Here is a 22,039-nt window from a genome sequence, read left to right on the forward strand (position 1 = left end):
CCACGTTGGCCGAAATCAACCAATGGAGATTAGTACCATGAAGGTCCTCGAAGAGTCGGATCACACGCATCACATCTCGCTTTACTTTTTTCCAACATTTTCTGAAGAAAAGACCGGTGAAGCCGTCCAGGCCCGGAGCCTTGTCAGAAGGCAAGTCATTGATCGCCGCCTTCACCTCCTCTTCGTTGATGGGATCCTCCAGCTCTGACAGGGCATGAGTCTCAAAGTTTAGTTCATCTCAGTTTAGGTCCTGGGACCAAGATCCCCTTTTTCCAGCACCTCTCTAAAATGATAAAAAATGAGCTCCACTTTTTTCTCATGCTCGGTGATCCACCCCTGGTTGTGTTTGAGCCTGTGGATATAATTTTTCTGACGTCTTGCACTAATTTTCTGGTGAAAGAATTTGGTTTTCGCATCACCCTCCTTCAGATTTGTCAGTTTAGCACACTGGCATTTTTGAGCTCTCTTGATGACCGATAAGGAGATCACCCTCCGTTTTAGTTTCTTGCGAAGGTCCATCTCCCCCCAAGGATAGAGTATGACTTTCCTTGGAGGAGGTGCACTAAGATATACAAGGTGAATCTCAGTCTAAAAGCATAGAAATCTTGACTAATTCCTTTCTTTTTGAGCGGTATCTTGACTAACCCGAGAGGCCGCTCCACTGATGAAGGCTGCAACATGGTAAATATCTGCACCCATAAATTTCATATTTCTGAAATCAGCTCTCTGGACAACGATGCTCCATGCAAGCCTATGCCACTTAGAGTAAGTACAATAGTGGGTTTATAACTTGCTTAAATGGCAATTTTGCCTATGTGGAGGAGAGAGATATGAAAAATTAAGGGGTGTGGGCTCTCATGCAAGAGCCTAGCTATATACACGCTCCTAAGAGCAAGTACAATAAGGTACAATCAGCAGGCTATAAGGAGTGCAATAATATTTCTATGCTTAGTTGGAGGAGAGAGGATAGGAGAGAGAATGTAAGCGGGCTCCCATGCAAGAGCCAGCTGTAGCATGTGCTCCTAGGCATTGTGTGAGAGTGGAAGGTGGGTCATGTATTAATAAAGTAGCATATACTTATAGCTAATTGTTATACATGTTGGCTATAGGGTTGGCTATAGATGACATGGCACTTTTTTATAGCCAGCGGCTGGCTATACTATTAATCATGCTCTAAGTAGATACAATAAATGTGAGGAAAAAGATAGAGAGAAGATAAAAAAAGTAGTACTTTTATAGCTAACCTTATTGTATGAGTGGTTACAAATGATGACCATATATGACATGGCAACATCATATAGCCAGCTACCAATCTTTAGCCTAGGCACAATCGATGGTATTGTGTCCAGGCCAGGGTATTGGTTAGTGTGCATCTCTGCAAACTACTGCCTCGTTCGGAATTATCTGTAATTTAAAAACTACTACCTCTGTCTCGGTGTATAAGTCATTCTCTTAGTTCTAGATCAACAATTTAACTATCTAAATATGTATTATATGTGACAATATATATATATATATATATATATATATATATATATATATATATATATATATATATATATATATATATATAGTCAAATATTCAATTCCTCAAATTAATGACCTAGAACTACGTGAATAATGACTTATTCACCGAGACGGAGGTAGTAGCACAAATCTCTACTCTAATGTCTCAGTTTTTTTAGAGATACTCTAATGTCTCAGTTGATAGTCTCTCTTCACCGGTTAAATTTCGTCCCACCATTTTCCTCCGGATTTTTTTCATGGTTTTTTTTTCATCTGTTTTTTCTTTCGAATCTCACCCCGCACGTAAAACAAACAACCAAAGAGGCTCCCTCAATCTCGATCTGTTTCATCTCAGCCTCCAGCCCCAAGAGGAGCCGCCGCCTCCGAGGAGACGCCCTAGCCCCGAGAGGAGCCACCGCCGCCGCCGCCGCTGAGAGGAGCCGCCCCAGCGCCGAGAGAAGCCGCCGCCTCCGTCGGGGAATGAGGTCGCCGCCGCCTCCAGGTCGCAGCCATCACACACCGCCTCCTCCAGGTCGCCGCCGTCACACACTGCCTCAGGTCTGTTGATCTCTCTCCTCCTCGCCACTCCTCTCTGCCAGCCCCGCACAACTCTGCCTCCACGGTGGGTATTCACTCTATGGCGTTCAAGAGAGGTGGTTGCAGCCGCCATGCTGCCGATCCGGTCCTTGCTGCTGGATCCGGCCCTCTCCACCCCTCCTCCCGGTCCAATCCAATGGCAAGAGATGAGGTTGGTGCGATCGGTCAGAGGATGGACAAGCTCTTGTCCTTCACAATCCACTCCTAGACTGTTTCATGGTGGTCGCGCTCCGTCCGGCGTTTGCCCTCCGTCATCCACTCCTTCCTCCATGGTAAGTCTCCTCTTCTTCTTAATCACCACCTCTTTGCCATGTACCTCCCACCGCATGTGCTCCTGTGCACCTCCATCGTAGTGTATTCAGTTTTTATTCAGATTTTGTGATAGGGACCATGGTGATCGGACTTGCAGGGGATCGTGACTAGAGGACGTAATTGAGCAGATGGTTATATTGGAATCGAAGAGGACCTAACGGGGAATCTATAGAGGTGCTCATCGGGCTAGGGGAGGCTCTGCAGCGGCTGAATCAGTCAGAGGCGATCGTCGGGCAGAGGGGCAAAGTTGTGGTCGATAGCGTCATCTCAACGCTCTTCTGCTCGAATGCTTCTGCAAAGAGACGCTGCGAGGCCTCGTGATGCTTGTGGACATGAAGGCGCAGCGATTCTTCGGCGGTGGTCACATGGACGATCAACGATGGCTACGGCTGTGCACTCGGGCGAGCTTGAGATCGAGCGCTAGAGGAGATGGAGAGAGCTCCAGAGCAACGGGAAAGTGAGAGGGAGTGCAGGGCATCTCCCAGGCGAGCGGATGGGGACGAGGACGTGGGGGACAGCGCTAAGCAGGAGATGGCAGCAGGGTGAGCCCGCGCGACACGCCTCTGCCTACAGGCAGACGTTCAAGAAGACATGGCCGTGGGCTGACTTGGCTTCAGGTATGTTTTTGGTTTTCTTTCCTTTTCTTTTCTTCTCTGTTTTTCATTTATTTACCACTGTTCTAAATTCAAAACTAAAATCAAACCAGTGTCAAATCTTCTGTGAATTAGCCGGGCTAACTAAGCATCACATAAATGGTTGTGGATATAGGTGATTGCTCACAACATTGGCCTAGGGTGACAAGACGTTAGGTTATTGCTCCCTACATTATAGTCTCTGGCCAAAGAGAATCCAAGACATGCTCTAAGGTTTGTGATGGTAAGGGAAATGTTTGCTCTTCAAAGTTCAAAATGAGTAGCGTCCTATCATAAATGAGCTTTAGCTCACACTTAAGTAGTCGTACGGTTATTACTTTATGTCTTGATCATAACAAATTTTTCTACCGAAAGCATATGGTCTCAAATTGATATTGCAAATGGTACTACAAAATCATATTCATTTTCCCCAAGATCACAGGTTGTATCCTGTTTAGCATGTAACAAGGCAATGATGATTTCTAATTTCAGTTATCTATGCTTGTAGCCATTAGAAGGGGAGCCTTGGCGCAGTGGTAAAGCTGCTGCCTTGTGACCATGAGGTCATGGGTTCAAGTCCTGGAAACAGCCTCTTACAGAAATGTAGGGAAAGGCTGCGTACTATAGACCCAAAGTGGTCGGACCCTTCCCTGGACCCTGCGCAAGCGGGAGCTACATGCACCAGGTTGCCCTTTATGCTTGTAGCCATTAGTTGTATCAAAGCGGCATTTGCAACTCTCCTTCTTGATGGAAATAATTAGTGCCGCCCGCTGGAGCATATGGAATTGTCATCCCTCTTGCAAGTGTTTTGTTTCAATCTGTAAATGGATGGAGAAGTACCAATTAATGGCTATTGAATAAACTACATCAGTTGGAAAGACACTAACTAGAAAGAAAACATGCATAGGAAGAGGTTAAAGGAAGAGGACAAAGGAAGAGGTTATTTTATTTTCTTCTAATTACGGAATGGTGTACGGAAAAGTCATCTTTCTAGTATTTATATTTTGGAATGTCCTCTTATTTGTTATTGTACTGTCCGTCCTATCAAGTAGCTGCTCGTGATCGACGTGCTTACTATTACTATTGTTGTCGTCGTGTCTATCGCAGATCACGGGTTGCAAGTTTGAGTACCTTCTCAACTTATGCAACTGAATCTATCTACTCTAAGTCTGCAACCTAGAACTAACATCTTAATCTGGCCTACTACCTATACAATGATCATGAATTTAATGGTGCACAACCTATCCATATTGTTTTATTTCTTGGTGATAAGAAGGAAAAATGGAAAGGAATAGGCGGTATTTTCAAGTGAAACAACTATGCGAGGGAGTGCTCAAACAAGGATGGACACAGGGCATGGTGAACTGCTTGCTTGAGGTATTAGACAATACTGTTGCATTTCGAAATGGTATGACTCTTTGTATTGTTTTTCTTAAATTGAAGAAGCATGTTGCTTCCTCGAGTAGGGTCTACTATCGCCATTGATGGAAGGATTGCAACATATGCATGGAAACCTTGAAACAAGTAATACAAAAAAAACTTGTCTAGCTCCACAACCGCTTCTATGTACATCTATAGATGCGTGCATTCGACTTTCCTGTTGATGTAACAGTATAAATGTAATTTTTTTGTCAATATTGTTGGGAGATCGTGTTCTGAAATTTTTGTGCAACATTCAATTTGACTCATGATGTTTTCTAGAGAAAATATGTACTCATGTGTTTTGGTCTTTTTATAAAGCCCTGATGATTGCCTGGTGGTGTACTTTTTGTACAGATCAGACCCAACAATGTGTATGCATGGAGCAGTGACTCTTTATTTTCCACTTCATTTGCTTTTTGATGGGTACACTTGGTATGCTAAGGTAATGCTAATTAGCTTTAATTCATACAGTCCGAGGATTACTCTGAATCATGATGAAATGTTGTGCTTTATGCTACAAGAAAAACTAACTGTCTGCCTCCTAATGAAATGTTGTGCTTTTATGGTATAGCGAAAACTACTTTCAGATGTCGAAGAATCATTCAGTACATCATCTCAATATGGAATGTCATCTTAAAAAATGGATCTATATCTTTTTTGGACGACAATATATGGGAACTAGAACAAGCGCCTGAAGCGAGCAGCCGGGCTAGACTGGAGGTTTGTGCATAACCCCTAAAACTAATTGATTTTAATTCGCTTGATACATGTCCTTTTAGTTTTGTTCTTTTCTTCAACGAGTTCTTTTGTATTCTTGTCAATTTCGATCCAAAAACTAACATCTGGACAACAATTGATATCATCTACCATATGAGAAGTTGTGTGATTGAATCAAGTTGTAGAGGAAAATCACAATTTTCTGCTGACATTCAGGTTCCTTGACACACTGCAACGCATGTTCTACAGCAACAATGCAGGGCACGAGGCACTGGTGAAGATGTGCACAGACGAGCACATGCAGCAGTGGAAGGTGCTCCATGGCGGCCGCCGTGTCATCGGGTACATCGGTATACAGCTTCTCCTTCTGCAGAGTTCTCCTCTCCTTGTTTCACATGTGCTCTGCTTGACTAGCGTAGATGCACTAAGTAGCTTTTTTCATTTGGGGTTTCCTTTGCAGGATGATTCCCAGGGCTCCCAAGCTGCCGAGGTACACAATTTTGATGCTTTAGATTTCTATCTATGTAGCCTACATCTTAGCATTATGTATGTGTAGTCTCCGAGAGTAAGAAATATATTGTTCGGTTCAGTCACGTGGTGTGTATTGGTGTTTAGAATTCAGGCATGTACTCACTCATACTGAAGTTGAACTCTAAAAGGCTGGTGGAGGACATTGTGGAGAGTGTCGCCAAATGTGGGTCTGTCCGGCTGTCACTACTGCTGGATTGCGGTGCTGGTACACGGAGATCAACGGGAAGGTGGCAATCGCCGGGACCCACTTGAGCCTCATGCAGGAGGACATGTACGTACTAACATAAACAAGATGGCAGATAAGTTATCTGCTCTTCAGCTCAAAGTGACGGAGGTGAATGTGTTGTTCACCATGAAGCAGAATCACTCCTCCAAAGGTGAACTAATTAATTTACATTGTTTACTTTCTGTAGTTTATTCAATGCCAAGTTCAACGGCCCTCTGAACTTATCTATGAAAGCAGTTTCTGAACTCTGAGCTTGTGTGACTAACGCTGAAGTTATCTATTGTGGCAACTCCTTTTGAATCTCCCAGACCTGCTAGGACAGCAAGGACAAGTGCACGATGGTGCACCGAAGCATCACGGTGAACATGGTAATGTCAGGTTGTTGATGGAGCGATACAAATTGGTAATCGATTTTACTGAGAGTTAGTATTGTACATAATTTTCTTTATAAGAGGTACCTCTGTTATCCTGACAGAGATTCCGCACATTTGATACCTTAGGTTTGAAGGCCGGGTACCACGCCGCCGCCAATATCGCGCGCAAACATTGTTGAGTACTGATGGTGAGATTTTCCATTTCTTTATCTTTTGTCCTTTTAATCAAGAACAATATTTAGAGCTTACATGGTTGTCCAAATTTAGTTCTATAAAGAGAAATATTGATGTCATTCAATGATCAGTGTGGTGTACGATAGTTACAGACTTCTTCATCTGTTCTCATTGAGCAAAGATTGGACGCGTGTGATTTGTTCTACTACCAAGTCAATCTTGGTCCATATTGTCGGAGTTTTCTTATTGAGTTTTTTTGTTGCTATTAGTATTTTCATTTATGCAGAGGCCGGGTGTAATGCTTAAGCCTTTTAAGTAATAAAGCGCCTTTCATCGAGAAAACAGTATTTTCATTTAAACCGGAAGTTTATGTGAAGAAGGGGCTGGGTTGAAATGCATGAATTTATGTTCCTATTTTCTTTGGAAGAATGAGATGACCAGGAAGGTTGTAGCTACTCATTGCCTCATTGTTAAGAAAAGGTTGTACCTGCTCACATAATATTCACACATCGTCGGTGGCATGGCAGTGGCCGGCGGAAGGATGCTTCTGTTTGACACAAAAATCTTATTTTTCCAACAACTACAAGAAATCAGTGAAGCGGTAGGAAATAGGAACTTGGTCCAGAAGATTATGTGATGACCTAATATGCGACCTGGTGCCTTTTAGTACGTAATAAATGTAACTTCTTCTGCAACAAGAATAAGAATGAGAGGCATGTTACAGTTAGTTTTATCCTGAGAATTGGTCACCATTATGTAACCTTAATACAATACTTGTGACATATCCATGCATATATGTGCTTTGCAAATCGACCGACCTTTTTTTGTCTTCTGTGAATAAATCTTGAATGACTTCCTAATTTTTCTTTCAATGGTGCATAGTTCAATTTTTTCTTCATTTGCTATCTTTACATTCTTCAAAGCAATTAAATTTCTCATGTTGCACCTGAGATAAACCTACAATCTAGAGCACATGGAAACCATAGATCATTTTTTCGATTGCTTATGCAAACTCAAGTAATGGCTTTCAGAAGTATTTAAACATCATTTCTTTTATATGGATGTCTACCTTTCCAAAAGAATTGATATTCTATCTGGTGTAATTCATGATCAATTGAGGTATCAAACATAATATAGGATGCAAAAACAGAGTGTATGAGCATGCAGTGTATAATTGGTGAGACTAGGGGAATGTACTGACAAGTGACTTCCTTGCGTGTCCTTGATGTTGCTTCCTTGGCTCACATATTAGTTCTCTTAATATGTATCATACTCGATTTGATCGGCAGGCTTCAGGTAATTTGTATTCGTGTGGTAAGAATCGATTGCACCACTTTCTTGATGCAATAACATCAATGGACCTGACTGCTACAAATTACATCACGAACTATGTGCTACTTTATTAATTGTAGTTTCTTTGTTCAGTTAGTTCTCTGAAACAAAACCACTTCAACTCTCAATGTGTATGTTTCTCGGCAAAATTTGCTGTAATACTAATCTTCCAGAGATTGTTGTAATAAATAACTATATTTAGTATCTTATCTCATCAGTGGGTTAATTCTATAGAACAACTAATAAGGAGATTTCTTAGTAGTACACTAGTACTGTATATGTTTGGAGCAGTGAGGTAACTTTTTCCTATATGACTTTCTTTCTCTTGCCTTTCATGATTTTGTTATCCCCTCCATTTTTTTAGGTGTCAAAGTTTGACCGTAGCTAGCTTGATTTGGAGACATTTCCTGTTAGGACTTAAACTTTGGCTTGGAGGCATTGAGCTTTCGCTCTAACTAGCTTTGTTACTTGGTATACCTCCGTCAGCGTTCAGGTAAACACTATCTACCACATTGTTTAATCTGGGGTTTACTCCGGTGCCAAGTGTACTATATTGCTAGATTCAACTTTAACCTATGAGTTGCTCTGTATCTATTTCGGCATAAATGGTTCATCCTACTAGGATTTAATTAGTGATCTTACTTTTGTTGCTTCTTGGTGAATATGAAGTATATGGCGTTTTCATGCAAGCAGGAGCCGGGTAGTTGTGGAGCGGGTCGTGCGAGAGACGGTCGGCGAGCACAGGCTGGAGGGGAAGGTGATGCGTGCGACAGCGACCATGCCGGCAGGCAGGGCAGGGTTGACCGTGGCCATCATGATGTTTCCAAGGGAGAGCGAGGCATCCGCCATCGCGTAGCTAAAGAAGTCGATGCCCCGGGAGAGGTTGGCCACCGTTGCCGGTGTGAAAGGTGATAGACCTAAAGGCCGGTGACAGGTTCGCCGCCGTCGCACCTTCTTTGAACTTGGTGGGGACGTGGAAGGAGAGCGGTGGCGTCGTGAATAGCTCGACGCCTGCTGTCGCGACCACGACCGTGGTCATGACCATTGTGTTGGTAATAAAGATAATAATTGTTTACATATCCCTCAGCTTTGGAAACATTAGATAAATATCCAACTTATTATTGAAAAATATTGATTCAAGATAAATGGAACCTTTAATATATACAATGAGCTTCGGAAACATTAGATACATATCCAACTTATTATTGAAAACTTTTGATTCAAGATAAATGAAACCTTTCCCATACATAATGAGCTTATTGCTGAAGGTTGTGTCGATTGTGCTATTATTGCTGAAATGAGAGGCTTATGAATTTGGCAATCTTTGTGTACCGTGTAATAGTGTGTGTAATAGTGTCTGTCAATCTTTGTGTACCTTGTAATAGTGACACGTGGATGTGCGAAGTTGAGTGATACTCCCTCCGTTAAGAAATATAAGAGCGTTTAGGTCACTTATATTTCTTTAGAGGGAGTACTAATACTATTAAAAAATGGACAATCTATATGCAGTTATGAGTTCTTGGGTGGCGAGCGATTTGGATGGTTAAGGAGATAGGAAGATTGCGGAGAAAAGTGGAAGAGAATCTATATTCTTCGTCGCATGATGAAAACCGGATGTAACCATGCTTAACCCGTATTTCTAAATTAGAAGAATAATTTAATCAATGTGTTCATATTTTTATTATTCTGTGGCAATGCATGAGTATTCGGCTTTTGCCCGTAGCAACGCACGGGCGTTCTACTAGTCCAAGTAGAGCTGGAGCAAAGTGAACGCCTAGTGTAGGAGTACTTGGATAAATTTGTCTTACGACCATGTGCAACTGCCCAATTAAGACAATGTTTCTCATGGTTTAGGAGAAACTGCAGCACCCAAAAAGTGTTCACACTTAATGAGCTGACGTTTTTTTTTGGGGGGAGTATTTTGACGACTGCTTCGATAAATCCATATGTACACTTGGCCGATGTTATTTTGACAGAAGGTTAGTTGAAAGCTTTAGATACTTTTCGTAATTGTCCTTCAACAAAACTGGAGGTAGTTTCTGTTGTGGTGAAACTGTGGTTTGCTGGCAATATTTAGCGGGATATTTTGTTGTGTGATCCATCACGGTGCAATAATTTTGTGGTTTATGCCTTGGAATTTCGCTCAATATTTATTACATGAAATGATCTTAATCAGCCCTTCATGTTTGTAGCTTGCTACGTAGAATTATCTGCCATTTGTATTTTGACTTTACTTATTTATTAAAGTATGAAGTATACATGCACTGTTTTCCATATCTGATATTTTCATCTTATCTTCTATACCTTTTTACCTTAACCTCTCAACTTTAAATACATTACCTTTGATTTGTTTAGGGCCAGATGAGTTCACTTGTGTGTTTTACAGTCTTCAGAATTGGAGGGTGAGATGCTACAGCAGTACAGCTGCAAGTTCCCTTGCTTATCCGTGAGGTAACCAATCAACTAACTTAATGAACTTACTTTACCATCCCATATGTTACATTTCCCACATGTATTGTGCAGGCTATATTTCAGAGGTTTGACTGTGACCGAATTTATTCACAAAGAAGCTAGGCGGTACTTGTCAGTATGCTTGACTAACAAATAGCATTATGATCTGGTTTTGTTCTCTATACCTTATTAGTTCATGGATGTAACGGCTCCATATAGGTCGTCAAGAAATTTTGAATGTAATTAATATATGTCCCAGTTGACCAAATTTGAAGGTAATTACCTAGCACTCCGTTTGGATGTAGACATTCGAGGCCTTGGATTTGAATTGGCTGCAATATCAAATCACTGAGACATTGATATTGAGATTCAACCCGAATTCTGCTGTTTGGATGTGTAAGCATTTGGCACTTGGAATTCAAGAAAAGAGACCGATGTTAATTCTTGTTTGGATGGTCAAAGTATTGAATTGGATCATTCGTGAGATTACAAGCACAACACCCATCCATGACGTGGTCCCTGAGGCGGAACCAAACCACACAACAGCGACGAGAGACGCACCAGAGTCGCGAGCGCACACGAAGCCGGACTCAAGTCCTTGCCGGTCAAGCAGCAAACACGCGGCCGATCTAGGACAACCGCGGCAGCACAGGTGAAGGCATGAGGTCGAAGAGGCGGCGGAGTCGTTCAATTAGGAGTGAGATGTCGAGGCAGAGGCCGATGGTTATTGCCGGCGGCGATGGCCGCCATGGACAACGGTAGCATCATCAGCCCAACGGGGGCGCTGCCCCGCCACGAAACATGGTTGTGCATCTTCATCTTCGTGTCCCCTTGTTGTTCCTCGTCTACGAGGTCCTGGGGATTCAGGCCTTGGACGTAGATGTTCGCATCTTGCAACGGTGACCACACCTCAATCTCCCACCGCGACATGGGGCGACCGGATTGATGCAGACTAGATCCCAGCAGAGTTCTGGTGGCGTTTGGGTTGAAGAGGGCCAACCGCTGACTGCGCAAGCACTGCATATGCCTGGCCCTGCTGCAGGTCCGGGAGAAGGTCCGGCGGCTGCTGGCCTGGGAGTGCCTGTTCCGCGCAGCTGCATCGACCGATGACCGTGCGAGCGCTGCTTCCTTTTCTTTTTCGAGGGAAAGGCGAAGGGGTACGCAGGGGCAAGGCAATATCAAGCAAATCGGAGGGGTGGAGGTCCGAATTCGGGACGGGATGGCGCTAGTGTTGTCGGGGATGGTTCGATATCGAGGTGTGATTCCATTCGCGAATGCCAAGACCATCCAAACAGCCACATTCGGGTAGGCAAATGCCAATATCCAATTCTACGTGCGAATGTCTACATCCAAACGAAGCATAGGTTGAATTGGGAATCGAGCAAATTGCATTTACACAGCTCAATTTTGAAGGTAAGTCCCATATTGTCCAGTTGAAGGTAATTACCTAGGCCCAATTGGGAAATGAGCAAATTGCATTTACATGATGGTAAAGCTCAATTTTGAAATTTAGTCACATATTGTCCAGTTGAAGGTAATTACCTAGGTTCAATTGGGAAATGAGTAAATTGCATTTACATGATGGTAAAGCTAAATGAAGTTTTTGGTTGAGTTGATTCTTGATAGTATCATAAATATATCACCCATGCATACAAGAGTGTTTCCCCGTTGCAACGCACGGGCACTTACCTAGTATACTTTACAAAATGTATAAGGGCAAATAAGAAAAGGTGAAAGAAGAATTACTAGTGCAATATCAGTCATCTCTTATGGGTCTTATTATAAGCAATACTTAAGTAAATGAAAAGCTGATCACTTTACACTTGCAGGAGAAAGAGTGTGAAAAGGAGAATTTATCTAGTCTGTGATCATATGACATAATAAATTGAGTGATTTCAGGGGCATAGAAATCTGTACTGTCTCCGAAATAAGAGATGTGGTACAAAATGGTTCCCGCATACAATTACTGGGAGCTCTCATAACATGTAAATTCCATTCAAACCATGAACATAAGCATCACTAGATGTACTATTGGAATGAAACTAATCATTAACCATTCTCATAACGCAAGCTCTTCTAATCATATTGTACTATTGGAATGAAACTAAAATCATTAACTGAGGCACAAAGAACCTCTAAGATGATGAAGCTATGACCTGCGACGCTGCATCACCAGACTCTTTCTTCTGGTCATCGCCTTCATTCTGTTCTGCAGCACCAACAGCGTCACTGTGAGATTCAACAACCTGTGCCTCCTCAACACTCATTTCTTGAGACGATTTACCATTTTCTGCTCCGCTCTTGCGACACAGCACCGCGTCAATAGCTGCTCTACTTGCTCTGGCAGCAGATTCCTCCTTAGCCTTAGCCTCAGCCTTCTTCTTCTCCTCTTCTTCTTTAGCAAGAGCCTCTGCTCTAGCCTTCTCTTCAGCTGCACGTGCTGCAGCCTCTGCTTTCTCCGTCTCAACATCCTCGTACAACTTTGTCATATCGCCGTTTCTCCCCTCTTTCTGCAATGCCCCATCTAGAAGTGCCTTCAATTCATCAGTAAACACAATACTCTCATCCAAAAGAATACCCTTGGCCATCTTAATTGCATCATCCAACCTTGCAACATTGATGTATGCTCTCAACAGTGATTCATAGCTAGCAATGTTTGGCTTGACCTCCTTTTCGGGCATCAGATCAAAGAACCTTTGTGCCTCGTCAATCCTATCAACCTTCACCAAGCCACTTATGACTTTGTTAAAGGCATTGGCATTGGGCCTGAGACCAACATCAAACATCTTATTGAAGTAACCAACGGCGTCATCCACATTACCAACCCTGAAGCAGGACTCAATGAGCAAGACATAAGTGTATTCGTCAGGATTAATACCACGCTCCCCCATCTCCTTGTACAGTCCTTCTGCCTCACCAACAAGTTCATTCTTCCCCAGCCAGTCAATCAGACTATTGTATGAGAGTGCATCAGGTGTGCAGCTCTTCTCACCCATTTTGCCAAACACCTCAACTGCGTCCTGGAATCTTTCCACATGGCAGTACGCATCAACCATCACATTAAAGCTACCAAGATTCACAGCAATCCTCCTAGGCGGGTCATGCTCTTTGCACATCCTATCAAACAACTCGACTGCATCATCTAACCTCCCATTCCTACCAAGCGCATCAAGCACCATGTTGTAGCTAACAGCCTCAAATCTCACCTTGGATCCCTCTCCAAGCACCTCGGTGTAGCAATCCATGGCCTCCTTCTCCATACCCTTTAGAAAGTACCCCTTCATAAGGTTCCCGTACACCACACCATCAAGGACTAGCCCGCCACCAAGCTTCTCCTTAAGCTCCTCGTACAGTGAGACCGCCGTGTCACCATCCCCGGCGTTGACAAAACCGCCCATGACGAACGCATAGACCTGGGGGTCGGGAGCGATAAGGCCACGCTCGAGCATGCCGTCCTTGAGCTCGAGCGCCAGATCGAGCTTGCCGTTCTCGGCGAGGGAGCGGGCAAGGATGCGATATGTGGTGGGGGATGGGAGGACAGGGGAGTCGTCCTTGAGTAGGAGACGGAAGTGCTCCAGCGCGGTTTCAGGGCGACGGCAGTCGCAGTAGGCCTGAAGGAGGAGGTTGTGAGTGGCGACGGTGGGCGCGACGGAGGCCTGGGTGACGAAGCGGTGCAGGGAGAGGAGATCCGCGTAGCGCGCCTGGCGGAGGAGCGCGGCTAGTACTGTGTTGCAGGTGAATACGGTGGGGCGGCAGTTGGAGTAGATGGAGTGGCGGGTGAGGAGCGCCGCCTCGTCGAGGTCGTTCTCGCGGACGAGCGTGAGGATGCGGCGATGGAGATCGAGGCGCTTGCCGGAGAGGACGGACGCTGGCTCGGGGAGCTTGAGAGCGTTGGGGTTAGACGAGGGGCGGGGCCCTCCAGGGGTGCGCTGGGGAGTCGGGCCGCGGGAGGACGGCGGCTCCACGCGGAGGCGGCGCTTGCGGCGGCGGCGCTCGGCGGAGGCGTCGGTGGGGGCATCCGGGAGATCGGTGGGGGTGGCGAGGCAGAGGAGACGGTGCTGGGAGCGGACGGGGAGGCGGAGGGAGAAGGGAAGGAGGCGGGAGAAGAGGGGCTTCGAGAGCGCCATGGCGGCCACGGAGCACGACGGCGAGCCGACGAGGGTTTAGCTAGGGATTTGGGGATATTTTCTCCTGGAAATGGCAAATGGCGAGAAGTCGAACACGATAGGCTACTCTTCAGAGAGAATACAAGCCCGTTACTGGTACGTGTGGGCTGGGCAAGATCCCATGATGGGCTTGGGCTACATGCCTTCGTCCGTGTCTTCCGCGCATGAACGCGTGTATAACGATTCCAAGGCCGAGAAACCCGGACAATTTGACTAGTAGCGCCGTTGATAACAACCATAACAACGACGACGACAACAAAGACTTTAATCCAAAACAAATTGAAGTAAGTTAGAGGTGAAATCCATAAGATCTCGTGATCAACTCATAGCTCTGGCAGATAGATAGTAGCACTGTCGATGCTAAAATAAAAAAGGGTAAAGGGATGTGAAGCTGGCGTGCAAATTGATGGATATCAGGTACCTCTACCCTTAGCTAGTTAATAATAAATGTAATAACAATCATAAAAAGAGATATTTTGAAATTTTTAGGGGGATTGATTAGATTCATCCGGCTGTAAACACAACGATCCCTGGCCCATGTCCGTCACTTCGGTATCTCCTTACTTATCCTTCCGTCTTCAGATTTCCTCATCCAAGCACGCCCTCTCTCTTACCTTCTCACCATGGTGCACTGTTGCTTTTGCTACACCGTCACTACACCTCTACTACCCATCTCAACAGCCACTTCGCCTTCGCGACCCGTTGTTGCATACCTGGAGCTGAAGAGCACCCGTCGGTGGAGAACCAGTGCTCCTAGTCCCGACATTGTCATGCGTGAGGGGCTCGCCGGTGTTGCACAGGCAGCGCCGCCGCTACCAAGCCACCACCGGTTGTTGCAACAATTATTGGCGAAGCTGCGACCTGTCATGCTCTGTGGCCGCTCATCAGAAGCATCCGATGGTGTGAGGCCGCTCACCGGCAGGAGCGCTAGTGCTGCGAGGCTGCTCGCCAAAAGCATTTTGATTCTGTGAGGCCGCTCGCCGGAAGCATCAGGTGTTGCGAGGCACTCACCGACAGGAGCACCGGTGCTGTGAGGTGCTCGTCGGAAGCATCTGTTGCTGCAAGACCATGCTGCAGGGCCACCGGCGATGCTCGAAGGCGATGTTGCAAGGAGCGTCAAAGCTGCTGCTAGGAGCAGTGTTGCAACAGATGCGACGGTATGTTGCGGGTGAGCTTAACTGCGAGCACGCGCTCGCCGCCGGTGACAGTGATGTGGGACAACAGGGGAGGAATTGCGCTTGAGGGTGTGTTTGGTAGCATTCCAAACCTAGCATGGTTGTTCTCCTTTCATACATGTTCAGTGTGGACATGTTGAGTACATGCATTTGTTATTGTTTGGTAGCAGTGTATGTGCTGAGACATGCTAAGTTGAGACTCTGTTTGGCAGCTTGCATCTGTTTAGACATGTCGGTTGGCACTGTAGCAATCAGTATTTTCAAATAAGTGAACAAAACATTTTAAAAATGTGATCAATTTTTTGAAACATGGGAAAAAATATTTTTAAAATTCTAAAGTTTTTTTAAAAAACTAAAGAAAATTGAAATTTGATATTTTAAAAAATTTAAACAAAATTTGAAAATCTGAAATTATTTTGAAAAAACATTTTTTCTAAAAAAACGAATTTTTAAAAATTTGTAACAAAATTTAAAATTCTAAGAAGTTTTTGAAAATCTAACAAATTTTGAACATTTGGACATTTTTCAAAAAACTTAACAAAATTTCCAAATCTGGACATTTTTCAAAAAATCAAACAATTTTTTGGTATTCTCAACATTTTTTGAAAATTAAATTATTTTTTACAAATTCTGAACATTTTTTAAACACAATGTCACTCGCTTTGCTCATGCATGCTGACCAGTGAACGCCTGTTGGGGTGTTCTCTCTTCGTGCATGCTAAAAGGCTATTTGAGCTGAGCTCGTGCATGCTGAGGAGGCTCCGTGCGGGCTACCAAACACTCAAAAGTGGGCTGGGAGGGAACTCTTGAGTTCATGCACCCTCTGTGCACTCTACCAAACACACCCTGAAGGAAGAAGTGGTGCTTGCCTGTTGCGTGCACAAGGAAGGAAATATGCGAATGAAGAGAGAAGTGTAGGACTGAAACTATGTCTAAAGGGGGGTGATTAGACTACTTGATCAAACAAAACTTATTATTTTCCTAATTTTAGTTGTGGGCAAGTTTTATCAATTCTACCAAGTCAAGTAACACCCTACACATGCAAGTCTAAGAGTTGTGCAGCATAAAGTAAAGACTTTGCATATGAACCTAAAGGAGGAATCAGAGAAATCAAATGCAATGAAGTGATACGTCTCAATGTATCTATAATTTTTTATTGTTCCATATTATTATATTATCTATCTTGAATGTTTTACATGCATTAATATGCTATATTATATCATTTTTGAAACTTTTTGACGATTTTTCTTGGACAACAAGACACCTAGGAAGCTTCAGGGGGAGGCCAGAAGACCCACGAGGAGGCCACAAGCCCTAGGGGCGCGCCCCTAGGCTTGTGGGCCCCTCGCAGCTCTTCTGACCCTAACTCCAACACTCTAAATTCCCAAATATTCCTCTTATGTCAGGGGGCACACAAAAAAACTTTTCCGTCGCCGCAAGCTTCTATTCTCGTAAGATCCCATCTTGGGGCCTTTTTCCGGCACTCCGCCAGAGGGGGATTCGATCACGTAGAGCCTCTACACCAAGCTTGCTGCCCTTTCGATGATGTGTGAGTAGTTTACCACAGACCTATGGGTCCACAACTGGTAGCTAGATAGCTTCTTCTCTCTCTTTGATCTTCAATACAATGTTCTCCTTGATGTTCTTGGAGATCTATTCGATGTAATCATCTTTTGCGGTGCGTTTGTTGAGATCTGTTGAATTGTGAATTTATGATCAGATTATCTATGAATATTATCTGAGTCTTCTCTGAACTCTTTTATGCGTGATTAAGATAGCTTTGGATTTCTCTCCAATTTATCGATTTGGTCTGGCCTACTAGATTGGTTTTTTCTTGCAATGGGAGAGGTGCTTTGTGATGGGTTCAATCTTGCGGTGTCCTCACCCGGTGACAGTAGGGGTAGCGAGGCACGTATTGTATTGTTGCCATTAAGGATAAAAAGATGGGGTTTTTACCATATTGATTGGATCTATCCCTCTACATCATGTCATCTTGTTTAAGGCGTTACTCTGTTCTTATGAACTTAATACTCTAGATGCAGGCAGGAGTCGGTCGATGTGTGGAGTAATAGTAGTAGATGCAGAATCGTTTCGGTCTACTTGTCACGGACGTGATGCCTATATTCATGATCATTGCCTTATATATCGTCATAACTTTGCGCTTTTCTATCAACTGCTCAATAGTAATTTGTTTACCCCCTGTATGCTTTCGTCGAGAGAGAAGCCTCTAGTGAAACATGTGGCCCCCAGGTCTATTTTCCATCATATTATTTTAAGATCTATAAAGCCAAAAACCCAAAAATACCTTGCTGCAATTTATTTGTATTTACTTTATTTTGCCTTTTACTTATCTTTTATATCTATCTCTATTTGATCTCACTCTTGCAAGAGACCGTGAAGGGATTGACAACTCCTTTTTCGCGTTGTGTGCAAGTGTTTGTTAGTTTGTGTAGGTGCATCTATTGGGGACTTGCTTGTGCCTCCTACTGGATTGATACCTTGGTTCTTAACCGAGGGAATTATTTATCTCTACTTTGCTGCATCACCCTTTCCTCTTCAAGGGAAAAATCAACGCAAGCTCAAGAAGTAGCAGGAAGAATTTCTGGCGCCGCTGTCGGGGAGGTTCTACATCAAGCCTACCAAGTACCTATGATAAACTCTCATCTCTTGCACTTACATTATTTTTCATTTGTCTCTTTTTTTCCTCTTCCCCACTTCTAAAACATTTTTAGAAAAACAAAAAAATAGTTGCCTTTCTATTCACCTTCTTTCATTCGTCTTTTCGTTTGCTTTTGTTTGCTTGTGTGCTAGATCGCTTCCTTGCCATCACGTCTCAACCCAAGAATCTTGATCTTTACTTTAGAAAGTTGGAAGAAGTTGAAAACAATACAAAAAAGTTTTATTTCCTTACAGTTTGAGCATAATAGTTTCTTTAGGAACAAACTTAAAGAACAAAAAACTATGATGGAATATATCACCAAAGAACTTGATGATGTTACTAAGGAAATATTTGGTCTTAAATCTCAATTTTCTCATATAGAAAATTTAGTAGGCCAAACTTCCGACAAGCAGACTACGCTTATAAATAAGATAGCTGCTAAACCGGAGTCTTCAAATAATGATGAGGATCTTAAAGTGATTGGTGTGACTCCTATTGAATCTTTGTTTGCTAATATAAAACTTGATAAAGATGAGACTGGAGATGAGTCAACTTTAGTTAGAAGGCATCCCATTAATTTGGAGGGTGAAGATCTTAACGAAAAAATTGATAAAAGTGGGATTGGCGAGGTCAAAACTTTAATTAGTGATGAACCCACTCTTTTGGATTTTAGGGATTTTAATTATGATAATTGTTCTTTAATAGATTGTATTTCCTTGTTGCAATCCATGCTAAATTCACCTCATGCTTATAATCAAAATAAGGCTTTTACTAAACATATCATGGATGCTATGATGAAATTGTTTGAAGAAAAAACTTGAGTTGGAAGTTTCAATCCCTACAAAGCTTTATGATGAATGGGAACCTACTATTAAGATTAAGATTAAAGATTATGAGTATAATGCTTTGTGTTATTTGGGTGCTAGCGTTTCCACGATTCCAAAAACTCTATGTGATGTGCTAGGTTTCCATAAAATTGATGATTGTTCTTTGAATTTGCATCTAATGGATTCCACTATTAAGAAACCTATGGGAAGGATTAATGATGTTCTTATTGTTGAAAATAGGACTTATGTGCCTGTAGAGTTCATTGTGCTTGATATAGATTGCAATCATTCATGGCCTATTATACTTGGTAGACATTTCCTTAGAACGATTGGTGCAAGTATTGATATGAAAGAAGGAAACATTAGATTTCAATTTCCATTAAGGAAGGGTTGTTGGGGAACGTAGTAATTTCAAAAAAATTCCTACGCACATGCAAGATCATGGTGATGCATAGCAACGAGAGGGGAGAGTGTTGTCCACGTACCCTCGTAGACCGAAAGCGGAAGCGTTAGAACAACGCGGTTGATGTAGTCGTACGTCTTCACGGCCCGACCGATCAAGCACCGAAACTACGACACCTCCGAGTTCTAGCACACGTTCAGCTCGATGACGATCCCCGGACTCCGATCCAGCAGGGTGTCAGGGAAGAGTTCCATCAGCACGACGACATGGTGACGATCTTGATATTCTACCGTCGCAGGGCTTCGCCTAAGAACCGCTACAATATTATCGAGGACTATGGTGGAGGGGGGGGACCGCACATGGCTAAGAGATCTTGGAGATCAATTGTTGTCTCTTAGAGGTGCCCCCTGCCCCCGTATATAAAGGAGCCAAGGGGGAGGGGGCGGCCGGCCAAGGAGGGCGCGCTAAGGGGGAGTCCTACTCCCACCGGGAGTAGGACTCCCTTCTTTCCTAGTTGGAGAAGGAGAAGGGGGGAAGGAGGAGGAAGAGGGGAAGGAAAGGGGGGGGGGCACCGCCCCCCTCTCCTTGTCCTATTCGGACTAGGGGGAGGGGGCGCGGCCAGCCCCTTGCCTCCTCTCTTCCTCTCCACTAGGGCCCATGTAGGCCCATTAAGCCCCCGGGGGGTTTCGGTAACCTCCCGGTACTCCGGTAAAATCCCGATTTCACCTGGAACACTTCCGATATCCAAATATAGGCTTCCAATATATCAATCTTCATGTATCGACCATTTTGAGACTCCTCGTCATGTTCGTAATCTCATTCGGGACTCCGAACAAACTTCGGTACATCAAAACTCATAAACTCATAATATAACTGTCATCAAAACCTTAAGCGTGCGGACCCTACGGGTTCGAGAACTATGTATACATGACCTAGAACTATTTCCGATCAATAACCAATAGCGGAACCTGGATGCTCATATTGGCTCCTACATATTCTACGAAGATCTTTATCGGTCAATAACAACATACATTGTTCCCTTTGTCATCGGTATGTTACTTGCCCCGAGATTCGATCGTCAGTATCCAATACCTAGTTCAATCTCGTTACCGGCAAGTCTCTTTACTCGTTACGTAATGCATCATTCCATAACTAACTCATTAGTTATATTGCTTGCAAGGCTTATAGTGATGTGCATTACCGAGAGGGCCCAGAGATACCTCTCCGACAATCGGAGTGACAAAACCTAATCTCGAAATACGCCAACTCAACATGTACCTTTGGAGACACCTGTAGAGCTCCTTTATAATCACCCAGTTACGTTGTGACATTTGGTAGCACACAAGGTGTTCCTCCGGTAAACGGGAGTTGCATAATCTCATAGTTATAGGAACTTAGTATAAGTCATGAAGAAAGCAATAGCAATATACTAAACGATCAAGTGCTAAGCTAACGGAATGGGTCAAGTCAATCACATCATTCTTCTAATGATGTGATCCCGTTAATCAAATGACAACACATGTCTATGGTTAGGAAACACAACCATCTTTGATTAATGAGCTAGTCAAGTAGAGGCATACTAGTGACATTAAGTTTGTCTATGTATTCACACATGTATTATGTTTCCGGTTAATACAATTCTAGCATGAATAATAAACATTTATCATGATATGAGGAAATAAATAATAACTTTATTATTGCCTCTAGGGCATATTTCCTTCAGTCTCCCACTTGCACTAGAGTCAATAATCTAGATTACACAGTAATGATTCTAACACCCATGGAGTCTTGGTGCTGATCATGTTTTGCTCGTGGAAGAGGCTTAGTCAATGGGTATGCAACATTCAGATCCGTATGTATCTTGCAAATCTCTATGTCTCCCACCTGGACTTGGTCCCGTATGGAATTGAAGCATCTCTTGATGTGCTTGGTCCTCTTGTGAAATCTGGATTCCTTTGCCAAGGCAATTGCACCAGTATTGTCACAGAAGATCTTCATTGGTCCCGATGCACTAGGTATGACACCTAGATCGGAAATGAACTCCTTCATCCAGACTCCTTCATTTGCTGCTTCCGAAGCAGCTATGTACTCCGCTTCGCATGTAGATCCCGCCACGACACTTTGTTTAGAACTGCACTAACTTACAGCTCCACCATTTAATAAAAACACGTATCCGGTTTGCGATTTAGAATCGTCCGGATCAGTGTCAAAGCTTGCATCGACGTAACCATTTACGGCTAGCTCTTTGTCACCTCCATAAACGAGAAACATATCCTTAGTCCTTCAGGTATTTCAGGATATTCTTGACCGCTGTCCAGTGATCCACTCCTGGATTACTTTGGTACCTACCTGCCAAGCTTATTGTTAAGCATACGTCAGGTCTGGTACACAGCATTGCATACATGATAGAGCCTATGGCTGAAGCATAGGGAACATCTTTCATTTTCTTTCTATCTTCTGTTGTGGTCGGGCATTGAGTCTGACTCAACTTCACACCTTGTAATACAGGCAAGAAACCTTTCTTAGCCTGATCCA

General features: G+C 43.6%; 1 protein-coding gene and 1 long non-coding RNA gene across 16 annotated transcripts; one reads left to right on the forward strand and one right to left on the reverse strand.

The window, feature by feature from the left end:
- The first annotated feature begins 1,835 nt into the window (after positions 1-1,835).
- On the forward strand, positions 1,836-10,634 carry LOC119276207. Of its 14 annotated transcripts, XR_005136418.1 has the most exons (15): positions 1,836-2,375; positions 2,513-3,032; positions 3,184-4,424; positions 4,824-4,911; positions 5,041-5,189; positions 5,403-5,536; positions 5,647-5,676; positions 5,802-6,094; positions 6,252-6,346; positions 6,444-6,505; positions 8,188-8,316; positions 8,517-8,875; positions 9,333-9,439; positions 10,179-10,274; positions 10,347-10,634. It is a non-coding gene; the product is annotated as an uncharacterized LOC119276207 (long non-coding RNA). The 14 variants fall into 14 exon arrangements; XR_005136417.1 differs by lacking the exon at positions 9,333-9,439; XR_005136421.1 differs by lacking the exons at positions 9,333-9,439; positions 10,179-10,274; positions 10,347-10,634 and having other exon boundaries at positions 3,184-3,291; positions 3,753-4,424; positions 8,517-9,144.
- Positions 10,635-12,114: 1,480 nt separating this feature from the next.
- LOC119276209 (pentatricopeptide repeat-containing protein At3g49240, mitochondrial-like) lies at positions 12,115-14,474 on the reverse strand. Of its 2 annotated transcripts, XM_037557219.1 has the most exons (2): positions 12,559-14,474; positions 12,115-12,483 (listed from the first exon to the last, which is right to left on the reverse strand). In XM_037557219.1, exons 1-2 carry the CDS (start codon positions 14,399-14,401, stop codon positions 12,410-12,412), a joined length of 1,917 nt encoding a protein of 638 aa, XP_037413116.1. In that variant the 5' UTR covers positions 14,402-14,474; the 3' UTR covers positions 12,115-12,409. The 2 variants fall into 2 exon arrangements, with proteins under 2 accessions (XP_037413116.1, XP_037413115.1); XM_037557218.1 differs by having other exon boundaries at positions 12,115-14,474.
- Positions 14,475-22,039: the final 7,565 nt, after the last annotated feature.

The sequence above is a fragment of the Triticum dicoccoides genome, chromosome 3B, assembly GCF_002162155.2.
Source record: "Triticum dicoccoides isolate Atlit2015 ecotype Zavitan chromosome 3B, WEW_v2.0, whole genome shotgun sequence".
Taxonomy (NCBI): Eukaryota; Viridiplantae; Streptophyta; class Magnoliopsida; order Poales; family Poaceae; genus Triticum; species Triticum dicoccoides.

Coding starts and splice junctions, on each gene's coding strand:
- LOC119276209 (XM_037557218.1), bottom strand. CDS start 14,401: ATGGCGCTCTCGAAGCCCCTCTTCTCCCGCCTCCTTCCCTTCTCCCTC.